This window comes from Protopterus annectens, chromosome 11.part0, assembly GCF_019279795.1.
Source record: "Protopterus annectens isolate FY-2018-M chromosome 11.part0, PAN1.0, whole genome shotgun sequence".
Taxonomy (NCBI): Eukaryota; Metazoa; Chordata; order Ceratodontiformes; family Protopteridae; genus Protopterus; species Protopterus annectens.
Genome location: NC_056745.1, coordinates 757,395,912 through 757,421,461, shown reverse-complemented (window position 1 = coordinate 757,421,461; position 25,550 = coordinate 757,395,912). Strand labels below are relative to the sequence as shown.

The 25,550-nt window shown below is 40.4% G+C and overlaps 1 protein-coding gene across 4 annotated transcripts in view; it reads right to left on the bottom strand.

Annotated features, from left to right (window-relative positions):
• The window catches only part of ERGIC2 (ERGIC and golgi 2), a 646,362-nt gene that overhangs the window by 114,954 nt on the left and 505,858 nt on the right, over window positions 1–25,550 (bottom strand). For 3 of the 4 annotated variants that reach the window (XM_044088198.1, XM_044088197.1, XM_044088199.1), the window contains exon 12: window positions 17,470–17,632. The exons of the other annotated variant lie outside the window; for it this stretch is intronic. In XM_044088198.1, the coding sequence (XP_043944133.1) occupies window positions 17,470–17,632 (163 nt within the window). The remainder of the gene's footprint in view (window positions 1–17,469; window positions 17,633–25,550) is intronic. 4 annotated transcript variants of the gene reach the window in all.

The following is a 25,550-nucleotide window of genomic DNA, read 5'->3' as shown; positions in this document are numbered from 1 at the left end:
GTATTTGTTTTTAGCATATCCTACTATACTGCTCTGTTCAAGTTTAACTGAAACTCAATTATAAACTATATACTGTCTTTTTTGGAACTATTACTATATATTGTATTTTGTCTCTGCCATTGCTTGGAGCTTTTCTCCCCGGGCCTCTGCTGAAAATGGACATATATCCAGCTAGACTAGCCCAGTCAACAAATGTAAAATAAATAAAATAAATAAAAATAAAATTGCGGTTTTTGGGTGACTTTAACTACCCATCCATTGACTGAGTAAATTACACAAACTCACTTGCCCAAAGGTTCCTCACCTTCAACTCCAACACACTGGACTATCTGGTTGATACCCCCACAAGCGGTATTAACATCCTGGATCTGGTGCTTACCAATATGGGGGACCACTGTAGCACCCCCACTGTTAGGTATTCCCCTGTGAGATCTCATCACAAATCAGTCTCATTTGAAGTAACTATCACACCCAGACACCCCACCCCATATGCAACTAAACTAAAAAAACTTCTCCAAAGCAGATTATAACCTTTTACGGGATGGTATAAATAGCTTCAATGCACCTCCTGCCTCAGACGGATCTGGCAGCTATGCAGAGTTCTACACTAATGCATTAAACAAACACCTCTATAACTGCATTGACTCGGCCGTACCTGACAGGACCAAATAAGCTCCTCAAGGAAGAGCAAACCTGCCTGGTGGACAACTGCCATTAACAGGCTTTACAATACGAGGAAGAAATTGCTATCAAAGAGTAAGAGGGAGCAAGCCTTAAACTGGGAACAGTACCTCTTCAATTAAATAAGTGAATAAGACTTCTTGTGAAGTCCTCCAAAACAAACTATGAATCCAAATTAGCTTCCTTAGCTAAAGATAACCATAAGACATTCTTTAGTTACATCTGTAACCTAAATAAAGGCCCATATTTGTGCTGAACAGATAGTTAACGATACCATATATACTGAGCATGTGGACATAGCTAAGCTGCTGGCCAACAGGTTCTGTGAAAACTTCGCTCCCCTGTCCCCACCACACATACCCCATGACAGCCCCACCACCTGTCCCCTACCCTGTATCTCTAAAGAGCAGGTCATAAAAGCCCTCTCTAAGGCCAAAAACACAGTATCTATGGGATCTGATAACACCCAAGGCTGCATCCTACATGGGCTCCAATAAGAATTAGCAACACTATTGGGTACTCTTTTTAATCATAGTCTAAGCACAGACTCCATCCCAGCTGAATGGAAACAGCCACAGTTATTCCCTCACAAAGGTGGTGCTTCCACTGACCCTGGGAACTAACCTTATCTGCAAGGCCATGGAGCAAATCATCATGGACCTTATCAACAAAGATATAGGTAATCTCCAAACACTTGACCCTACTCAGTTTGGATATGTCAAAGGGGGATCATACTTGTTAAACCTGCTGGACTTCTTCGAGACAGTCACCAAGGTCTGGACAGGGGGAAATCTATGCATACAGCCTACCTAGGCTTAGCCAAGGCATTTGACACTATCCACTATTCAGGCATCATTGACAAACTCACCCAGCTAGGTATCAACCCTTATATCGTTAGACGGGTCACTAACCGGCTCACTGATAGAACCCATATAGTCAAAAATAGGGGACTCCACCTCCAACAGCAGACCTGTAACCAGTGGTGTTCCACAGAGATCATCCCTGGGACATCTACTGTTTGGAATCTATTTCTCTGAAGTACAACGAAAAACTAAAGGTCTGTGGCTAGAAAAGTTTGCTGATGACTGCAAACTGGGAGTGATCATTGAATCTCCTAACGATGTCAACATCCTACAAGAGGGTTTTACACAAACAAATGACTGGTGCCAAAGTCATGACCTTAAACTGAAAGCAAAAAAATGTATTATCCTCCCTTTTGGTAAAGGCGATGTTCCTGCCAACTACCACACAGGTTCATAGGTAATTACTAGGCTATCGGCCCTTGGGCCTATACAGGCCTAGTCAAAAAGATACCCTGGCTTTCGCCACCCAAGAAAATTATTTTCCTGTGCCCCTGTCCAGCAGTGCCACAGAGGTGATCCCTGGAGTGACTTTCCTATTTCCCATTCAATCATCAAGATTTTTCTTGAAGAGTGCTAAAGAGGAGCTTTGTTTGATATAGATACGTAGTTTGTTCCAGAGTATGGGAAGTCTCTGGGACAGGAATCTATCCCTCCAGCATGCTCTGTTTATTGTGGTGACAAGGTTTAGGGTCCCTAGAGTGTGTAGCTCGGAGAGATTGGGATTTCTTTAAGTGGAGCATGTCCAACAGCTCTGGGTTTGACATAGCTTTGTATGTTAAGCAGAGATCACCTCTGAGTAGGCGATATGTGATGGAGTAAAGCTGGAGTTGTTTGAGACAGTCTGCGTAGGGCATCTGTTTAAGGCCAGTAATCCTCTTTGTGAGGTATTTCTGTGGCCTTTCCAGTTGTTGTAGATGTCTTGTGAGGTACATACCAAAAGGGGCGTTGTACTCTATAATAGGTCTAATGAGTGATGAGTACAGGGGAACAATGACCTCTTTTTTTCCTGGATAAGAAACCTTTTGTGATGAGGTGTGCCACATAGAAGGATTTCCTGACTACTGTGGCGATGTGATTATCAAAGGAGAGACTACTGTCCACCTGTGTTCCAAGGTCTCATCACTCTTTTGGTGTTAAGTAGACTATCACCTATGTGGTAACTCATGGGTACAGAGTTTTTACCAAAGGCGATGACAATGCACTTTTTTGCATTGCTAGCATTGATGGCATCAATAGCAACATCTTAAGTATGCACTCAGTGGTGAGAGACCTGGGCACACAGGTTGACAGCAGCCTTACCTTTGATCACATGTCTCCACAGTGGTAAGAAGGGCATTCTATGAAGCGCATCTCATAATTAAGGGCACTGCCTCCAGAAAAAAAGAAGTTATAACCTCCCCATACTCTTCCCTCATCAGGCCAATAACTGAGTACAACACGCTTCTTTTGGTATATACCCTTCCAAGCACCTGCAGCAATTGGAGAAAACACAAAGATTCCTCAAAAGGAAAATGCAAGGTCTTCAGGATCTGTCCTGTGTGGATAGTCTGAAATCACTGTCACTTTATTCTGTTTCAGAACTGCGGTGGTGGTGCTGCGGTAGCGTCCCCTCACAGTAAGACGTCCTGTTCGATTCTCAGCTAAAGCGTCTTCTATGTGGAGACATGCATGAATGGGCGTACCTTCGTTGAAGGTTGTGCATCAGGGCTGGCAACTCGGCACGTAAAAATCTACTGCCAATCATTAGTGGACCGGAGTTTCGCTGTGGCGACCACTAAAAGCCGAAAGACACAACAAAGACAACAGACTACTCAGAGGTGATCTCTGCCTTCCATACAAGGCAATCTCTAACCCTGCTTTATTGGAAATGCTGTATCTCTAAGTCAAATGGTACATGGGTTAATCACTCTAAAGTCCTTAAACTGGTATCTGACATTAATAGAACCTGCTGGAGGGACAGATTTGTCTCCCAGAGGTTACCACACCTTTGCAGGAAACTCCCACTTCATTTCAAACAGAGCACCTCATTGGCCCTCTTCAAACACAATCTGGACAATTGGATGGGTAACAGTAAATTCACCTCAGGGGTTCCACCTGTGTCCCTCTTGGACAGGGACAATAGGTGCTGATCTTGGAAATTAAGGGTAGAACTTGGCTAGGCTTATAAGGGTTCTAGGGCCATTAGCCTAGCAATTTTCTACGATCCTATTACACAGCCAGTTATAAAATTAAACGTTATATTATTATACATTATAGAACATCAAGTTATTTAGTTTGGAATATAATGCTCAACTTGAAGAGGTAGTACAATGCTGGTTTGTCTTTCACATCAGTACAAAACTACTTTAGGTACAGTGAACTGATATTAAAGTATTATGGGGAAATGACAGAGGCAGGGTGTCATTTGCATTAAGTGAGTGCAAACAGAAGGGGGAGTGGAAGAACAAAAAAGGAGGATTAAAAATCAGCTTGATTACTGCATTATGATTAAGTAAAAGTAAGCAAGCTGCTAATTGGGAGTTTTCATGTAGACAGAGTAGAAGGCTTAGCTTTGTCTAAGAAACATGAGCATTTGTAGAAGTCAATTATGTGGTTGCAAACATTTTGAAGAATGATTTATGTAAGTTGCCTAATTTCCTGCTTGAGCTTGTTCCAAGTGGTGGGAATAATTTTGCTATAGTTCCTTTCCCTACTGCATGATTAAATGGGGGCCTAAATGAAGTTATAGCACTGCTTTCTGAATTCTTAGGGAGTAGTGATTCATAGATATTCCAAGGCCAAAGAGCCTGATGACTATTGTCACCTTGCCAGTACCCTCCCTCAGAGATTGCCACCTTTCTCCAGGAGGGTTAGACCAGTCAGTCCTGGAATAAATTTATGGATACCCATCCAGTCTTAAAGTTTATGTTGAAAGGAAGATAGTGAGTCACATTTATGTTTAAAGAAAGATAGTGAGTCACACTTGTTAACATGAAGGGAGGTTTATTCCAGAGGTTTTGGAGGCATTGTATTTTAAACCTATTCATCCATCATGTTTTATTTACCCGTTGAATATTTAGGTTTGGTTCTAGTACTGGTACAGAAACTGGACTTGTGCAGAAACAGTAGGTCCAAGACAATCAGTCTCTAATGGTGTGGTAAAGCAAGACAGAGATATTCTCTCAAAAGTATAGGGATAGAACTTACAACAACTCTTGGTAGCTTGGTGACGTTAGGCCTATGATATTTTCTGTAAGGAACCTTTGTGAGGGTCTTTCTAATAAAGTTAAGAGTGCTTCACTTGTGGTTTAGCTCTGAGAAAAGGGCAGTAATGTCCATGGCAGGATTCTGAAGGTATGGCATGACAGGAGTAGTGTTGCTCTGGCTGGGATGGGGAAGTAATTGGCTTTATATGAGATACAGTGATGCTCACTACAAAACTAGACTAACAAGCTTGAAGGTGGCACTGATAATGGTTTAGATGACATGGATGGTCTGGTCAGAGTGCAGTGCAAGCATGTGTAAGGCAATATTCAAGTCCTGGAATGAGTACATTCTTTGCTCTCTCTCTCCTGGCTTCAGTGATGATATGGATAGAGAATGAGTAGGTAACTGAGTTGCCTAACAATGTTCTCAGTAAGAGTTTTGACAAAGAAAGTGAGAGGGTAGTATCTAGTACAAGTTCATAGCATTTATAACCATTCATCCATGATCTCTTTTTCTGTTTTTCACATGGGATCAAAGTGCCAAATCAAAAGTGACCAGCCAACATTCACACCACTGAGTGGCTAGCTTTTTTTAAAATGTATTTATTTTTTAAATAGTTTCTCTCAGCTGATCAATTAGCTGCTACCAGCTCCACTTCTTGTTCACTGGGTCAACTGGACATATCCTAGCCACTTCCCAGGCTCAAACTGACCCATGTCTAGGGCCAGTGAGGAGATGGAGGATGCTAGTGCAGTATCATACTACTGCATGAGAGTGTGAACAAACCACTGTCACCCCCACAGTTTTCCAAGCTCTGCTGTGGTTTCCTTTGAGGGGTGCACATGCAAAACCTTCTCAATCAAGCTGTATACCACTTGCAGCATGGAACTCATCAGGTTCTTAATGCTGCCACAGTGGCAATTTAACCCCCCCCCCCAAGATAAGAAAGCTGGCATCAGCCACTCACTCCCATCCTTCTCACACTTACCTGTGCCACTAATCGAATACAGGTCATCTGGAGTGCAATAAAGGTTTTATCTCTGTGTGCCATGTAGTTAAGAGAATGTATTAACATTCTTATACTGATTTTTAGAGATATTACCAGGAGATGAAAATTTTTACAAGGCCTGAATGTGAGAGCTTATTTTTTGAAGCAAAGTTATGATTTCCATCTAACTCTTATTAATTGTTAGAAAGTAATAAAAGTGATAGCATGATAAATTCTTTCTGCAAAGATTTTAGGAGCTCATGGGCATTGGTTCCACTTTTGTGAAAAATTATGCCAGCTTCAAACAAGGTGATGTCTGAGTACAGACTGCCTGTATTGATATCACTGCTAAATATGAAGAACAGTACTGGACCAAGGACTAAATCTTGGGCACTCCTGCCTAAAGTATCCTTCTAGAAAAGTAAGGCCACCTGCCCAGACTACAGCTACTCAGTTTTGTAGATAATTAGACCCAGTTTATCATTAAATGTAACTCTTTTTATAATGTAATTTATATGAGGTGCTAATTAATGAAGTTCAACAGTAGGGGGTAACTGCTGGTTTCTACACACATTTTAAAATGCAGTTATCATGCTTTACACTACAGATCCACTTTGATGTTTTACCATACATCATGCTTTAAGTACTGGTCACCTCTCCCTTACTTTAAGTACAGCGGAAGATGTGAACTCTATATTGCAATTCCTCCTCCCAGCAACATCAAGTACCTGGGAATGTGGGGGATGTCAGCTCACAATAGTGTTACACTGCTAACAATTTGCAACCCCCCCCCCCCTTTTTTTTTTTTTGCTTTCACAGTATGGTGTGTCAAATGTTGGTTTCTGCAAACATAAAATGGTGCATGCTGGCTGAGGAGCCAAATGCTCTGGATTATGCGGAACACTCCGTATTTAATGATGAATGAAGCCACTGTTCCGCATTAAACAGCTTTGGCTCTACAACATGGGTTTTGATTGGTTTTGATTGGTTTGTATACCGCAATTACTGCCAATCAGCATTGTGGTATACAAACCAATGCGAGGGTTCCTCTTGTAGGTGAAACCTTAAATATCGAGTGTTTTGGCAACAAAAATAGTATGGCTATGTGACGTAGATACTTTTTTTTTGTTTGTTTATGATTTCTTTACCCAGGACACAAATGCAACACTATAGTTCTGCACCCACAATTTACAAGGAAAAATACATGCATGCACACACACAAAAACTAGCAGAATTCCGTTTTATTTCTAGTGCTTCCTCCCCTGATCTTTCTCCTTCACTACAATCCCAAGTCCTGTTTACATGATGTTGCGCACTAGTGCTCCTCTGCAAGACAAGCACATAACACATTAGCTACCTGGCGGGAAGGAAAAGTCACACCAGCTTTGTTTGCAGTCCTCATGATTGTGCAACTGTAAAGTTTTTAAAGCAGTGGCATGGAGATAGGTGGGTCATGACTTGCAGCTAGCAGACATGGTGTGTTGGGGCTTCCAAGGCCCATACTTCTAATCGTCTGTACTTTTTTCCCCATCGTAGGAATTCCCTGCTGTACCCTGACACAATTTGCTGTAAATTAACCATTTTAAACATGGAATCATACCAAAACCATCACATTTAACCATGTTTGAGCTTCTTAGCTAAGATTTCAGAAAACATTTAACAGTATGCCTAGTTAATCTAAGTTTTGTATAGATCCGTTAGTATTCGAAAAATTAAAGGTGAAGGACTATGCATACGTTTGTGTGGTTTCAACTAAAGTAACGTGGGCAGGTAGTCTGATTAAGCAATCAGTATATAATGATGTAATACTCAAATTACTGTAGAGACATTTAATACACAGGGTGAAGTCTGATTTGTTAAATGTTGCATAGTCATCTAACCACTCCCTCTCATTATATATTGTTATTATGTCATTTTAGTTGTACTTTTTTCCTCCTGAGCATCTGAAGAGAAGGTAGATTATTTTTAGCTTAATTTTGTCATGTAGTCACTCATTTAATTGTTGTTTGCCTTACTTTACCAGTACTTTCTTCTTCTGATTGAAGCACTAGATATTTAAATTTTACTTTGTCATTAAATTTGCTTTCATTGTTCTGATTAGTTGGTTTGCCAAACTCATTGGGCATAAAAAGGTAGTTCCATACCTCTTAACCTCTTAGTGCAAGAAATCTGGACAAAGCCCAATATAACAGGGGGACAAAAAGCACAAAAATAGAAACATTTTAAATATTGCTCTTATAAATTTAAAAAGTTTGCTAGAATAACAGGATCTGTGTTAGCATACATTTTCTGAAGGTTACGTGTTTCCTTACGCAGTGACAGCTGTGTTTGGGAAAATTCTGTCCGAGGTGCAAAAAATAAATAACTAAAAAAGGCATCAGTTAAATGGTGTTGGGGCTCACGTTATTTCAGCAATTAGCATCTTTTGAATTTTAAAAAAATTATCTAGCTCTCAAATGTGCAGATTTTCGCAGAACAGCTAGACTTTTGGCTCATTTTTGTTCTGCTCCTTATAAAAATAGTGGTTTTATTGAATTTTACAGATATTCTACCATGCCCCAATGTCAATGGCATGTTTCGCGTAGTGCGAAAATAGGGTGTTCCACATTTTGACCATTTGTCACACATTGTTAGAGTCTTTGTTCCACATTGGCCTCTTAAGAGGTTGAGACCTATGCATGCTGGATCTTTGCAAGAAAACTATACCATTTTCTGAGTATCCTCAGAAAAATCCACACACACTTTCTGAGCATTGCACATGAATGTTTTTGAATACATGGTATTCAAAAGATGGTCAAATGTCTGAGTGACCCAATATTAAATGCTAAAACACTTTACATAAAGAGGAATGTTGACCGTGTATAAATGTAAAGTGCATTACGGAGAAAGATTGCAGAGAACAATAAATAGAATGTGTAGTTACCAGCATGTATTTTGCTTGGGGTTGGGATAATGGTTAAGGTGTTTACTTCACAGACACAAGGTACAGGGTTTGATTTTCAAATTTGAAAAGGAAACTGGCTAGGCTTTAAAAGGCCTGCAAGGGCAGTTAGACTAGTACATACCTATGAACCTATTATGAAGTGTGGTGCAGCATCATAGTTGACAACTAAGTGATACTCCAATAGTATCTGCAATGACATGCATTCATTTAAAAAGGCACTTCAGATACCTCTTATCAAAGATAATCACTTTCATAGGATTCAGCACAACTTCTTGATATTTGTCTGTGGACCAGACTACCTGAAGCGAGTGTGTGGTGTGTGTGTGTGTGTGTGTGTGTGTGTGTGTGTGTGTGTGTGTGTGTGTGTGTGTGTGTGTGTGTGTGTGTGTGTGTGTCTTGGTGAGGATGTGCTTGAGAAATGGACTGATTTCCAATTTTATGTGTAAAACTAGAGCCCAGGTTAGAGTTCTATGATAATATGGGCCTGTTGAGGTTACATTTCAAAACCAAGAACATAATTTCCTGTAACTCAATTTATAAACAGATTTCAGGCTATTTCTGAAGAACAACACAGCAAACTACAACAGGCATTTGTCAGTCCCGAGTCTGGGCTTGCACTGAATGTAAACTACAGAAATGGTTATTACAGATCATTGGTCAGTAAAACAAAATAAAATGTCTGTGCACTGGGTCTTAACCTCACAAAATGCAGCAAGCCTGCCCCTTAGAAAGACTCTTCTTTTTAACAGGTCTGCTCTCTTTTTTCTTTAGCATAAGAGACAAATAGCTGGTCAGATGTTCTGAATTTCCTGGTTCTATGTAAGTAAAATATCAACAGAATGCAGTGTCCTTTTTCCTGAATTTTGTGGCTTTGGAAACAAGACTGGTAGATGAAAGATTCTAATTCAGACTCATTACAGATACCATTTCAGGAATTAAAGTGGGGCTGCCAAGAAGGGATGCCCTGTTATGATGAAAGACCAAGAAGGTTTCTATGTACCTCAAAGCCTGAAGCTTAGAAATCCTTCTGGCAGACATAACAGCCACCAAAAACAGCATATTTCAAGACAGGTATCAGAGGAAGGATGAAGTAGCTGGCTAAAACGGGACTGGAGTCAGTTTCTCTAACACACAGTTGAGATCACATTGTGCAGCAATCTTTTTCCTTGGTGGCCTAAGGTGAAAGACTCCTTTGAGGAACTCTTTAATCAAAGGTCTGTAGTACAGCAGATGTCCATAGGGAGACTAGCAGAAATATCAAAAGTATGCCATTTTATTGAGGTGTAAGATAAGTCTGATTTGTAAGTGTCTAACAGACATTTCAGGACCACAATCATTTCCACTTTAGCTTTCTTTGACTCAAGGTCTCTGCACTGGCAGTAAAAGGATAATCATTTCCATCCAGCTATGATTTTTATTTATTTTATTGTTCCTTTGCTGACTGGAATAGTCCCAGTAGACTAGTTGCTTGTTTTCAGGGGAAACCTAAGGTGGTGTGTTTTTGTGTTAGACTTCCTAGATTCCTTTATAACATCTAGTATACCGTGTGAATACTTGCATCTACCCGGAATCAAGGTAAGATATGCAAGCTGTCAGTATTAGAGTGGCCAAGTGTGGATATAGCAGAGAACCCCTGTTTTGTGGCAAAAGGTCCACAAACTAAGACAACAATTGACATTTTCCTCTTGCCATGTTGCTCATGAGAGGGAACTAGTGTTGCCTTGACCATAAGGTTGCTATAAGGATTTCTTTTGATCTTTTCTCCTGGATTCCGGGCAGTATCTTGGGGATCAAAGGAACTGAATAAAAGGCATAAAGAAACAATTCTGTTCACATTATGAAGATGGCTGCTTTTTCCTAATGTTTCAGGAGTTGCCGCAGAACTTTCTCTTTTTTTTCAGATGAGAAGCAAACAGTTCTATCTCTTTGTCACCTCACAACCTAGTCAGATCCAGAAAGACATCCCTGTTTAGCATTCATTCATTCACAGGCACTGGTTGGGATCTTTTAAGCTTGTCTGCTAACACATTTTTAGTCCCTAAATGATGGGTTTGCTGACATCATCTGTTTCTTTGATATCACTGGAGCTTTGATATCACTGGAGCTTTCTCAAATGCAGGCAAGCTAGTGGAACATAATACCATGAAGTCTAGCAGCCTCAAACTCCTTGGCAGTGATCTCTGTTTTTTGCAGAAGAAACAAGTCAAATAGGTCACTTTGCCCTGTGGAAGGAAGACTTTGTTCAGGGTGTTGTCCAAACATTACTCCCTGTTGGGAACCTGCCAGGATCAAGGTGTAATTCAGGTAGGTGTCAAGTTGTGCTCCCTTTGTCCTGCAATCAGCAATCACTGGAGCCAGACATCTTTTAAATATTCTGAGCACAACAGAAACTTTAAGGTCCAAATACAATCAGGATTCTGAGAACTGGTTAAGTTTATGAATATTTAGAGACTTTGTGAGCAAAGAGATAAATACGATATTTAACTTGGAGAAAAATAATTTCTCACAATATTGGAATTCTAAATTTGTTTGCTTGTGTCTTTCGGCTTTTCCCGGTTAGGGGTCGCCACAGCGGAACTCCGGTCCGCTAATGATTGGCAGTTGATTTTTACGTACCGGCTTGCCAGGCCTGATGCACAACCTTCAACGAAGGTATGCCCATTCACGCATGTCTCCACGCAGAAGACGCTCTAGCTGAGAGTCAAACCGGACAGCGTCTTATTGTGAGGTGACAATGCCACCGCAGCACCACCACCGAATTCTTAATAAATATCAATAATAATGCAATGAAAAATAAATCATATTTGTCATAAATTTTAAAATTAAGTTAGATTTCATAAATTTAGACAACTCCTATTAGAATTATTCCTCAAAAATTAATAATGAAGTCTTCTCTGAAGAATACAAGAAATTAATATTAAAATCTACAGATAAAACCACATCTTCATTATACTGGAAAATTTTCACTTGGAAATTCTTACACAGAGCTTTTGGCACTCCTAACAAAATTACAATTATGTATAAATTAAATATAATTAAATGCTGAATATGTGATTCTGAAATAACAGTTGATTGGATGCATATGGTATGTTTATGTGAAGTCATCTCCCCTTTTTGGAAAGAAATGAATTACTTCATTCATGCTCAATGGTTAGATAAGATATATTTCTAAATTTTTAGTTTTATTTAATGCTCCAATTCCTGAGATGATTCCAAAAATGAAAGTGCCTCTTATTTGGTCTATTCTTGCTATAGTGAGAAAAGTATTCCAAAAATTAAAGTGCCTCTTCTTTAGTCTATTCTTGCTATAGTGAGAAAAGTAATTACTAAAAATTGGAAGTAAAGTGACCCCCTCTATTGTTGAATTTATTAGTATGATAAAAATTGTTTGCAATAGTGAACTGCATACCATAAAAATGATAACTTCTAATGTTACACATTCATATAAATCTTGGCTTAAACTTAAAGGCTTGCTTGAAAAGCTGTGGACTATGCAAATAGTTATTTGTTTTATAAACAATTTATCTGTTTTAAATCCAAACTTAAAAATAAATATATATATATATATATATATATATATATATATATATATAAGAAAAAATAAGGGGTAAGGAACTGGAAATCATTGCCCCCTGCAGCAGATCTTAGTATTTTCTGTGCCTTCTGATTTTGAGGGGGGTAAGTATTTTGAATTTTAGAGTCCTGTTCAGACAAGGAAAGTATGGGATGAGTACATTTCCTGAAAGAGTCTCGAATAAAAGCCTCTCTCCCAGGTGGGCTTTTTCTACAGTCCTGGACTGAATCATTTCTTGAATGAATGCAGGAATAAGAGCCATCTGGTTCTTGGGGACTAACAAAATGCTTCTTATTTTTGGAATGTACAGAAACTGCAATTTGTAAAGAAGGAAAAGTGCCCTCCATCTTTTTTTCTGAGGGGGTTCAGATTTGGTGGGGAGAAGCTACTAAATAGGCTTGGACAGGGTATGGGAAGAAGGCAGCCTGGCTAAGTCATAACTGATCCCTCTGGGTGTTTCAGGCTTGGCTTGTCTCTGGGTCTCTATATACAAAAATAAATGCCCAAAGACCAATACAGCAAGAAATGTACTGTAGCCTCTAGCACCTAGGCAGCATTGCCTTCAATGAAGTTAAAATTACATCACAATACAAACCCTTAAATAGCCTTTATAATTACCCTCATTAATCAATTATATCACTAATTAAATTAAATTAAAACTTTCCAATTGCACTCTGCATTAATACCAGTAGGGGTCACGATACCATATTTCAAAACAAACGTTTCTTTATATAAATGTTTTTTCTTAATTCCTACTCCATTTTCACTTAAAACAGCTTGTTCCAAAATTGAACCCTGAAGCCCCTTCAGATTGTCATCATGACATTGTTTAAAATGCATAGCAAAAGGGCTTTGCCTCTGGGTCTAGCTTGCCATTCTTTATGAAAATTTACACTTCTTCCCTTTTCAAGATCTACCACTGTCTTGTTTAGGGTGAGAACAGAGCCACAGCGGGTTCAACTGGCACCTTGTGCCATTCCCAAATAATAGTGACCCAATACCTCAGCTCTTCAAGTGAAGAAAAAAAAAAAAACTTCTGCAAAACAGCAGTATGACACATGATACACATGGCCTCTCCCGCAGCTCTTCTTGGGAAGAGCAAAGAAATAAAAGTACAAGTCTACACCCTCTACTGGCATACCAACGAGGTAGCCTGACAGATCCACAACCTTCCTACTTGCCTCAGCTCATCAAAGGAAGAGCAAAATAAATTAAAAAAAAATCATCTGCTCCATCTGTTGACACACCAACCAAGTGGCCAGACAGATACATTCCCCTCTCACCTGCCTAAGCTCTTCAATGGAAGAGGAAAATAAATAATGGTCCACTCCGTCTACTGGCACAACAACTAGGTGGCTAGACAGATACACGCCCCTTCCCACCTGCCCAAGCTCTTCACTGGAATAGGAAAAAAAAACTATCAGCAATCAGGTACCTGGAGCTCCTGAAATTCAGGAGCCAATGAGCTGCCAATAATGTACCCTGCCCCCAACTTTCCTTTCTCATATTATTATAAAAAAAAAATAATAAATAAAATAAAACCAAACAGAATAATCTTTTTTTCTTTTTAAACTGTAGCAAACTGCTTGTTACAAACAGTTTATACTGCACGCAAAGTGCTACAGTGCTCGGGTTTTACCTAGCAAGAAAAAAAAAGTTTTTTCTTTGAAACTGTAGCAAACTCCTTGCTAAAGTTTAGATCACACACAGAGTGCTAAAGCACTCGGATTTTGCAAAAAGAAAAAAATATTTTTACTTTGAAACTGCAGCAAACTACTTGCTACAAATGTAGCAAACAGTTGCTATGGTTTAGACCACGCACAGAGCACTACCAGCACTATGATTTGACCACAAATACAATGCACACTTTTGAAAGCTTATATACATTAAAGAGCAATCAGGATCATCTGATTGCACCCCCAACACTTTGTGCCCAAGGCAGTTGCCCTCTTCTCCCCTCCCTAGCTATGCTACTGGGTGAGAGTGTTAGGATTTTGCTGGGAAATTCCTGTTGTGTATAGGAACTTGGCTGCAAAAGGGGTGGTGTTACAGACTGGATAGTCTTTCCCTTTTCTTCAATGTTTGTGAACCTTCTGTTTAGGAAGTTTACAAACAGTAGATGCTTGCTTGCAGGGTCATTAAAGATCTCTGTATTAACATTGTGACAGAGGCATGGTCCTAAGCCAGGCATGTTTCCATGTCATAGATCCTGTAGCTGCTGTCCTGCATGATGCATACACAACATAAACATGTTTATGACTGCTTGGCAACCTGAAAAGAGAAAAGTTATACAGATCCAGCATCTCTTGCTTTAGTTTCTTGTATTCAGTCTTCTCTGTCTTAGCCCTTATCTTCTCCAGCAAAAACTGCTGGTAGTTAAGCATGTGGAACTGACAATTTAAAGCTCTGAAGGAAAGGGTAGCAGACACTCCTCTCCTTATCAATAGGAATATTATTCCTGATCGGAGCAGAGGTATCACATATGGATCCACAAGGGGGTTACTGTAAAGATATTTATGGGAATCCCTGACCTTGTACAAGTCAGGCTACCTATGAGCACAGAAAAAAGGAGTGAAGGTCCAGAGATGGACTACTGAACACTTTTTCCTGGCCATCTAGCAATGGAGGGATTGGTAGTGGTCTAGGTTCAGGCAAGCTCATATAAGCTTTGTACCTTTGCTGAGCTTCAGAATGCTCTTCAGTTTTCCACTGGAAAACCGTCCTGAGACGACGTCTCCTAAGGAAAAATCCTCTGGTGGTGAAACACAGAACATGGTGTCTTCGATGTCTGAATCAATTTTCAGCAGATGGAATCTAGCCTACATACGGCAGCTCATCAGCTTCTGAGGTATCACAGTCCCCTTGCAAAGGATCCACTCTTCACTATTTTGACTGGTCCCCAGACAATGCAAGTATATCCAAAAGAAAATAAAGTTCTCAGACAGCCTGGCTAAGGATTCAAAAGAAGCCTGGGAAGTGGCACTAATCAACCTAGGCAAGCTGACCGGCATCGATTTGTGCTTTAGTCTTTTGTGTCTTGCATCTTTAGGGACAGCCAGCCTGGCGGCCTCAGGTCATGGGTAGAGAACCAAAACCACAATTTGGTCATTGGGAACCTCCTCACCTACAAGGACGGTGGCGATTCTGCCTTTACCTTCTGAAATCATAAAATGGGCTTCTGAAGCCAACAGGCCTTCTTATTTAAGAAGCAAGTTAGACAGGTTGGTCTTGGGAGTATGCATGAATAAATGATGGCATGGGTACCTGCATAGTGGTCATGTCAGAGGGCTCAGCCAAAACTGATTCTGCAAGTAGGTACTGTGAAAGTGGTTATGTACAGGACCATAAAGAAATGACAGTCATGAGATTCTTTAGGTTTCTTGATGCTTTTCCTGCTTATCAGAATCTTTGTTCTTAGGCAGGAGATTCCTGAAGGCTTTGGGGGATGCTATGCTGGCTGAAATCAAGGCACACACTTCTTTTTTGCATGCAAAGTTCTGGAGAGACTGAGGCCTACTGTGGACCATACAACGATGAAAGAAGCACAATGCAGACACGAGTCCACACTGTGCTTTTGTCCAAGGCAGAATAAACATGAAACACCTAGTATGAAAAGCCTTGTGGGGGGGATTGTTTACTGCACACCACACAATTACTAAGCTTTAAGAAAACACTCTGGTAAGTATCAGACATAAGTCAAATACTGAAGCAGTTAAATAGGAAAGAGAAAAAGCTCCCCTATGAGGGTGCTTATCTGACTGCTTGATGTAGGCTATAGATGGACTGAACACAATGATACATACACATGTGCACAATGCACAGCAAGAAAGATATGAAAATGGCATCAGCCAACACACCCTTCATATTACCAATATACCTACACCTTTGGTAGGAAGGCACTGACAAAACTCTTAAGGAGGGTAAAGCTTAGGAAGTTAGGACAGCCATGGGCAAAATGCAAGGAAGACATCCCAAATGTCAGAACAGTTTATACTATGATGAACACCACTGGCTCCATAATGATTCCCCATGTTTGTTGGATCTTCATGTCACTAACTTCCAATGCAAGACAACACTCTGCAGAGAACCCCTGCCTTTGCCACTTTAGTAGACTGGTTTCACCATTCTTAGACTAACTTAGCCATAGTATCTAACATCAGAAGGACAAAACAGAAAAGTAGAAATGGGATTTTTTTTTGGGGGGGGGGCATGACAATGGACTGCTGGTAAAAATTAGTGACAAACCCAAAGCCACCTTAAAAAAAAAAAAAGCATGCCTAAAACAAATATTGACCAGTGCTGGAAAAAATAAACAAGCTTGCCTTTGACTCTGGCAGGTCTGAAGAAGTTCATGTTGTGAGAATCAGGGCTGCTCTGGATCACTGCTTGCTACGGGGGTAGGGAAGATTAAAATTTCCTATTAAAATAACCACATTCTATGTATTTTGCTAGTACTAGCAATCTTGCAGTAAGAGCTGCTCTGGACCGTTGCTTGTGACAGGGATGGAAAAGACTACTTAGTAAATTTCTTGCCTCTGCTCAAAAATGGGCAATCACAGTCCATGCAAATTACATACATTTCTAATGCTGGAGCACAAAAAAAAAAATCTATTTTCACCAATGAACTTGAAAATCCGCCCACTTTTCTAGCCGTGTTGCTTTAGATTATTTACATTCTGTATGACTGCTTTTCCAAGCAAGTCTCCATTTTTGTCTTTAACAGGCTTCTGTCCATATAGGAGGAATCCATTCTCTTAGCATGGGCATCAGGACCTTTGAAGAGGTGGCAGACATTTTCACAATTATATGAAAGTGGCACAAGTTACATCTGGGGTACAAGGATTATAATTACAGCAATTATGAAACACTAATGTGGGTCAGCTCCAGCTCAAATATTCATACAGCAAAAATACTGACAAAAACTAGTTACAAAAGTCCATCCGGAAAATGTCATGGTTATATAGTCAAGTTTTGAAAATGGAAAACAGTACTTGCAACACCTTCAAGGTACAGGCTAATGTTTAAAATGGTCTCAATAAAACACGGAAATAGACAAACAGAATGCAATTGTGTATAAAAGCATTTGAAAAATGAGCTGAAATTTTAATCCACAATCTAAAATAATTTTTCACCAAATACTTATTTTTCAGAGATGTCAACCTGAAATAATGCAAATAAATAAAATAAATAAATAAATAAAACAATCTCTAAATGAAATGCATCTGTTACTCACCTGTTGTTGAGAAAATTCCACCAATAATACCACAAAGTCTTATAAGAAACTTCCATAAAGGCATATGTTGTTCCGTCACTGTTACCATAAGAGAGCTTATGTCATATTTCATAAATATTCCTGATACACCATGACTGCCTGCCGCATGGTTTATTGCACGTTCCTAAAAGATATTTTTTGTTAGTATTAATTCAGATGTTGCTGCACTTTTATCAACAAAAGGTTAAAAGAAATTACCATAATTTCTTACCTTCCCCACTAGTCTTAATTACTCATTCATAACATTTGATATGTGCATCAAAAGTGCCAATTCCACAACCTCATGCAATACTACTGCATGTCTTAACCAGCCCAGCATCATACATTTGTTCCAGAAGAGGTGCAGCATTCTGAAACAATACAAAAGCTGAAGAGAAAGCACTGTCTTCTTAATCCAGAATCGACAGAAGACTACAAAACACGTGACAAGTATGAATGTGCACGTTATGCGTGTATGTGTGTGTGCATGTGGGTGGAAATGAATGAAAGACAAACATTTAGAAAAGATAGACTCTAGATTACCTCTGCAGAGATCTTTGCAATAATTTTACAGCTCCTAACACCCGAAGAAATGAAAAACTATACAAAAACAGAGCTAGAGAATGGTTCAGTGGGTTCTCTCAGTTGAGAAGCCTAAAGAGTACAATACTGCCATGGGAGTTGTGGAGTCTGACACGGACATTGTCTGCACATGGTTTCACAAAAATATGTTCTGACCTCAGGTGGTTTCTGACAGGTCCCCCCTTACTGGGGTCCATGACTGGGTCACCTTTCAATCCCCTCTTAGTTCAATAACTCTTCCATGAAGTTACCATATTCTGGGATACCCACCCTGCGTCACCCAAGTAAATGTCATGGCATTTCAGACCATACTAGAAAAGCATGCCTAGCACTTGACACAAACAGCTAGTCTGAAGACTCTTTTCATCTTGTCATCAATCAATGGGCTAGCATATTCTGGGAAATCAAGGTAAATCAATGTAAAACTGCTACATTGTACAAGGATCTACAAAGATTTTATTTTATTTTTTTTATTTATTTCACATTTGTTGACCAAGATAGTCCGACTGGATATATGTCCATTTTCAGCGGAGGCCCGGGGAGAAAAGCTCCAGTTACAGAATATAAAGATTACACAGAAGTTCAGATACACAGTAAAATATCCCACAAAGAGTAAAGCATATTTACAAGTTAGTTTAGTGAAGCTCTCCAACAGGGACACTTGAGTTGCACAGCGTGTCATCTTAAACAAAATCATCAGGTAACAAACAGTTTTGAGTAAGAAATGCTTACAATACTATCTAGGTAGGGTAACTTAATATGGAGATTAATCAGGGTTGGTACAGGGACAAAGCCAGCAAATTCTGAAATACTGTCTGAGGCCTTTTTTGAAGAGGCTTAGGGAGGGTTCAAGGGTAAGATTGGTTGGCACTGAATTCCAAGTTTTGCCAATGAAGTTGGCAAACAGGGAGTCACCAGCTGAGTTATTAGCTTTGTAGGTTTGGATGAATAGCTTATTGGATGAGTGTAGTGGTCTTAAGTGACTGCATGGCTTTATAACATTTTTAAGTGAGGCAGTATCTTCAGGTTGGTAGAGAATTTTGTGTGCTACTAAGAGTTGACTGAATTCAATTAAGCTGGGCTGTTCTAGCCACCCTAGGAGATTAAGGTTTTGGCAGTGATGTGTCCTGTATGTTGAGCTAGTGGCGAATCTGGCAATTTGGTTGTAGCTGTGCGAGAGCTTGCCAAGTTCGGATTTGTTTAGGTTGGGAAGTATAGGGGAGGCATATATAAGAGTCGAGAGTAGGTGCGATCGGGCTATTGCAGTCCTAGCTAATGGGGTTAGAAATGGTTTATTTCTGTATAAAGAACCAAGCTTTTTGATGATGTTTTTTATGGTTTTGTTGACACGTAGATCGAATTTAAGATTATCTATTATTACCCCTAAAAGCTTAGTATGACTGTCTGGGGAGATAGAGGTGCCACTGTTAGATGTTACAGAGAAGGAAAATGAGGTAGATCTACTAGCAGGGGTAAAGAGTAGCAGTTTAGTTTTGCTTGGGCTAAGTAGTAGACGTTGGTTAGAGAGCCAGTTTTCAAAAGTGTTAAATGTGTTCTGGGTTAAGATTTGTAGGTCTGATGGGGAGGAGGCTGAGCAGATCAGGGTGGAATCGTCTGCGTATTGAATGCAGGTAGCTTCAGGGATGGCAGTGTGAAGGTTATTGATGAAGACAGAAAAGAGTAGTGGTCCTAAAATAGAGCCTTGAGGAACATCAAGTGTGAGAGGTAGCTGACTGGAAGGTTTACCCTGCCATAATACAGCCTGTTGTTTGCCAGTGAGATACGACTGAAACCACTGAATTGCATGGTTATCAAGGGAGATGGATTTTAGGGTATGGATGAGTAGTTCATGGCTGACCATATCAAAGGCCTTTGACAGGTCTAGAAAGAGGGCTGAGGATGGCCTACTGTTACTCCTGTTATGGTATATGGCATTGGTAAAGGAAAGGAGGGCAGAGGTGGTGCTATGATGTGGCCCAAAGCCATGCCGAGAGTTGGTCAGCAGATTATTCTGTATAAGATAGCATATTAGTTGCTTATGTATGCACTTCTTCATTATTTTGGCTAGTGGTGAAAGAATGGCAATGGGTCTATAGTCGATAGTTCTGTTGAACTACCACCTTTATGGAGTGGGATAATATGGGATATTTTCCAAAGGGAGAGGATAGTACCATCAGATAAGGTTCTATTGATCAGGATAGAGATGGGGTATGCTAGGGTGTCTGCAGCTTTTTGCAAGCACTTTGCAGGGAAGAGGTCAGCAGAAGGGGTAGTTGGTTTTAATTTTTTGAGTAGGGTTTGGATGAAAGTGGTAGAGACAAGTTAGAAGTTAGAGAGGGGATGAATACAGGGTATATTAGAGGTAGGGTTAGAGTGTGTGGGAGTAAGTTGGTTGGCTAGGGATTGGATTGTTTCAGTGAAAGAGTTATTAAAGGCACCAGCAATGGTCTCTGAAGATGTATGGGTGAAGTTTGATGGGGATGGGGTGGTCGATTGTCCTGGATGAAGAAGTCGGTTTATTCTTGCCCAGAACTTTTGGGGATTGTTTTTGTGTTTATGTAGAAGGCTTTGGTAGGGGCTTTGTCTAGCAGAATGGATTTCTTTGTTTCATTCCTGAGTTGGCGGTATTTCAATTGGTCAAAAGGGGGTTTAGTTAATCGCTAGAAGGTTCAGGCTTTGTTTCTAGCTTTAATTTTTAACTTGGTTTCCTTTGTGAGCCATGGTACAGTACTTGATTTAATTTTTACAGTACGTGTAGGAGCATGGGAGTCAAGGATACTCAGAAATTTACTATTAAAGTAAGTTACGGCCTCATCTAGTAGTAGCTTTTTTAGTATTGACCAGTCTAATGACCTAAGTTCGTTCGTAAGATATACCTGCCTAGATTACACAGAGCTGCAGCACCATTTGGTGGCTGTAAAGAGCAGTCCAGAAAAAAGGAGACAGTGGAAGGATAACCTTGAACCTTTGAGGAGGGTCCCCCTCAGAAATGAACTGATATTAGTTATAAGGGACATGTGCCTACCATATCAGAGCCCTATGCTATTGATCTGTGATCTGGAAGAATCCCAATCAGTAAGAAGCTTCTAGGGAAGTAGAAGCCAGACAAAACAAGAAGATTCAGAGGGCTAAAGTCCTGATACCCTGAGGTACCAAAGGAAGCCAAAGCCTGGAGTTGCAGCACAAACAGTGCATTTAAGGTTATAAATTGACAAACAAATGGCAGCAGTACAAATGCCTACTATAGAGAAATTCTTGCAGCAAGCACTAATCCAATACTGGAGTGGCATTTAGCAACATTTTCAGAATGGTAGTTATCTGCCTAGTGCCAAAAGACAATGCAGATAGCAATCTATTTGTAGAGGATTTGCTTGACAGCTGCCACCCCTTCATCCCTGAAGCATGACAAATGGGGTCTATATTAGATCACCAAAAAGGATAAATATCAAACGCTCACATGAGCAAAAACACAAACTCCACATCGCTATTGTGGGGGGGGGGGGCTGCACCCCCCCACCCCCGCTAAACATATATTCCAACTCAGAGATCGCACTAAAGTGAAGAAAGGATAAATATTCTGATCTTCACTGTACTGCAATAAAAAAAAAAAAACATTGAGTTCCTGCATATTCGCGTTCGATATTTATCCTTTTCGGTGATCTAATATAGACCCTGACAAATGAACAAAGGCAAGAAACCATTCCATTTCATTTTTTTCTGCATGCTTTCAGACTGAGGGCACTGAAAAATTAATTCCTGCTGAACTCATGCACTCACTTCAGGTACAGCCTAGATTCACAGTGTGCATTAGTGGTGTCAAAGTTTTTTTGTCTTCTAATTTGTCATTCTGCAAATATAGGGATGAATGAACAGCTTTAAGGGCAATTCTTAAACCAGTTTTTGGAGGAAATGTAGCCGTGTCCCAAGATCCTTGTGAAGGCCATGATATGGGTCTTTTAAAAATAGCCAGAAGGTCTGAGATCCTGCACATAGAGGAGATGGTCATCAACAACAGCACTTCCAAGAGACAAACGTTAAATGTGCTAAATCTGCAGGCCTGAATGGCATACATGGGTAATTCTGTCAGTCATGAACTTCCAGAGGTCGAATCTTATCAGACTCCACCGCCAGCAGTTTGGCTCTGTCAAGGGTCAATCTTGCCCAATGAATCTTGTGAACTTCTTTGCGAAAGTTACTGAAGACCTTTAAAAGGCAAACTTCCATGATAAAGTGAAACGGTGGTCCTTCATGATGATTCTTTAAGTTGTGACAAATGCAAAGACTTTTTTGGGGTCTCACCTATTTGATATCTATTTCTCAGACCTTCAGGTCAACACTCCTAGCTTATTTAAGTTTGCAGATAACTGTAACTTGGATACTGTTATTCAATCTTCCACTGAAAAACAGTTGCTCCAACATGGGTTAGATAATGTTAACAAGTGGTGCAAGGCCAATGGACACAAATTAAATGTGAGAAAATTCAGCACAGTTTATTTTGGTAAACAAAACATTTCCACATATAGGTGACCCTTCCCTCCAGTTAGACACCGTCATAAGGGACCTAGGAACTCACTGACAGCTCCTTATCACTTGACAATCAAGTCTCAACAGTAGTTCAAAAAGCCTTCGTTTTGGCTCATTTAATTTCCAAAGGCAAATCCATTAGTTACAAATAAGTATTAGATCCCCTTTACTTGTATCTCATATTCATTACTGAATATAATGCATCTTTTGGCATGTTCGTCTAAACATTTCACTCAGCATGACAGACCTCAGAGATTCATAACTAACAAGATCAGTGGCCTCACAAATGTTATCAGGACAAGCTGGCAGTCCTTATTCAGTACTCCGTCTCTTATAGACTCTTCTGTGGTGATCTGTCTCTGGCCTTTTCAGCCATTAAGGAACAAACAGTACCCCAAATATAGTACAGCTCTGTAAAATCTTACTATAACAGTAGACATCCTTCTCTTCACTTTTGCAGTATTCTTTACAATAGGGGATTCCCCCTGCCAAGGGTAGCCTGACATCAAGCCAGTATACCATTTGGTTGTAAAGGGTACCCTGTACGCGATACATATGCTCTCCATACGTGCCACACATAAAGGTGACATCCGGATGTACCATCCTCAGAAATTAAAGCCCCATTAGGAATGACAGTCCAAGGGTAAGAACAGGTAATAAGCACATCCAGAAGGAAAAAGGACTAGAGGGAGGAGAGAGAGAGAGACAGCAAATGCTGCAACAGTGAAGAGAAGGACATCTACTGTTATGGTAAGATTTTACACAACTGTACTCTGTCCTTCCATATCACTGTTGCTGTATTCTTTATAATAGAGAGACTGCAAAAGCTCAAGAAGAAGACTGGGAGGAGGAGGAAGGATCAGCAGGGGCCTCTAAGAAGCCATGGAGAATGGCCCTGGCAAAGCCAGCTCTGGCCGTAAAAATCACATCCAACTTACAGTGGTTAGTAACGGTATGCACAGAAGTCCAGGCTGCTGCCTCAAGAAAGTACAGTTGTGTACACTTACCATAAATGTAGATGTTCGAGTGTATTCACTGTTGCTGTCATCACATTTTTGTTATCACTTCCAGGGTAGCCCTCAGCCTGCCCGAATACCAGAGGCTAAGTATTTATGCGTCAGTTGCTGTCATTTGAGGACTGACGTCAGGTCGTCAGTAGTATAAAGTAAGGCAGCCAATGCCATTACATCAGTTTTTCTTGCTGTCAGGAGCCCCCCACGTAGGAGGCCAGGTTCTGGTGGAGAACCCCACCAGTGGAAAATAAATACCAGTATGTCCCTTGTAAGGAAAGAAAGAGAATAAAGGGGGATGGAGGGAGGGAGGGAGGGAAACCAGAATTGCAACAGTGAATACACTTGAACATCTACATTTATGGTAAGTGTACACAACTGTACTATGTTCTTCGTGTTTCACTGTTGCAGTCATCATATTTGGGTAGATTCCCAAAGCTGAGGAAATGGGTGGAGGCAGTCCAGGGAACTAGTGACTGGCTAGGATGCCCTGCAAGACTGCAGAGGCAAACCCTGCCCTGGATTTGGAGAAGAAAGGCAGGTGGTAATACTTAATTAGATACTCAAAATGGCGGAAGACTTAATTACTTTGATCAGGGGTTCCCATCCCCCTCCTGATAAGAGGCCTAGGCAAGAGGCTGACTATGAATCTTCAGATCAGGTTTCTATTTCTTCTGATTCCTCGTCTGATCAAGAATATTCTCTTCCCCCCTATGAGGATTCTGATGCTGAAGAATCTATACCTTCAGCTTCTCCTCCAGAGGACTATTCCTTTGGGGAAACCTTGCATACCATGAGGGAGCATTTCCACTGGGAGAGCCAAGATTTTTCAGAATCTAAAAAGAGGCTCAGGGATTTCCTTTTACTACCTCAACACAGGCCATTAGCCATTCCACCTGTGTTAGATATCGTAGATGATGTGTTTTCGGAGTCTAGTCTTACCCCTGACTCCTTACCTCCAGCTCCTGTTAAGCCTGACAGATATTACAGGGTTCCTGACTCTCATAAATTCCTTTTTAAAAACCCTGCTGCAGACCCAGAAACTATTTCACAGGGTCCCAAAGGAGTTAAGGCTTCCGTTGTAAAAAACCCTACCCCCTCTGACAGAGATTCTAGGGCACTGGATAGATGGGGAAAAAAGGTTTACACATCTGCTACCTTGGCTATAAGGGCCTTAAACTGTCAGTTTCATATGCTCAAATATCAGCAACATGTCATGGCATTGCTTAAAAAGAAAATGTTATTAAACTCTGAATGTGCAGAAAACAAGGAAATGCAGGATTTATTGCATGCAGCTGAACAAGTTGGAAAGCATACTTTGCAATGTGGTTTTGACTCTTTGGAGGTCTCCTGCAGGGCCGCAGTTATGGGTTCTGTAATTAGGAGGCATGCTTGGTTAAAGGAACAAAATCTGCCTGATCATGTCAAAGTTAAATTATTAGATGCACCTTTACAGCATGATACTTTGTTTGGTGTTAAGGCAGAGGAAGTGTTAAAGACAATGGAGGACAAAGCTAAATCTATGCAAACTGTCAAAGTTTTTTACAAGTACAGCCACCTAGGTTTAGTAGACACTGGCCTACAAAGAATTGGTCCTTTCCTGTGTCAGACAGACCTCAAAGGGGCAGATCCAGATGCCCTAGAGGCAGATCCCATGCACATGGTTCATACAGGTCAAAGCAATGGGGTGCTTCTACCTCCAAAGTTGGAGAAGACAAATCACAACCATTCAGGAAACAGTCCCAATGACTTCTCCCTGCCTGCACCAAGCACTTATCTCCTGGCAGCACACTTAGGGGGAAAATTAGCACTTTTTTCTCAAAATTGGCACGTTATAACCTAGGACAAGTGGGTTCTAAATATCGTGTCACAAGGGTACAAGTTCCATTTCCATACCCTGCCAAAGGCAAACGGCTGTCCAGATCTGCCAAAAAATCAATGGGCAGA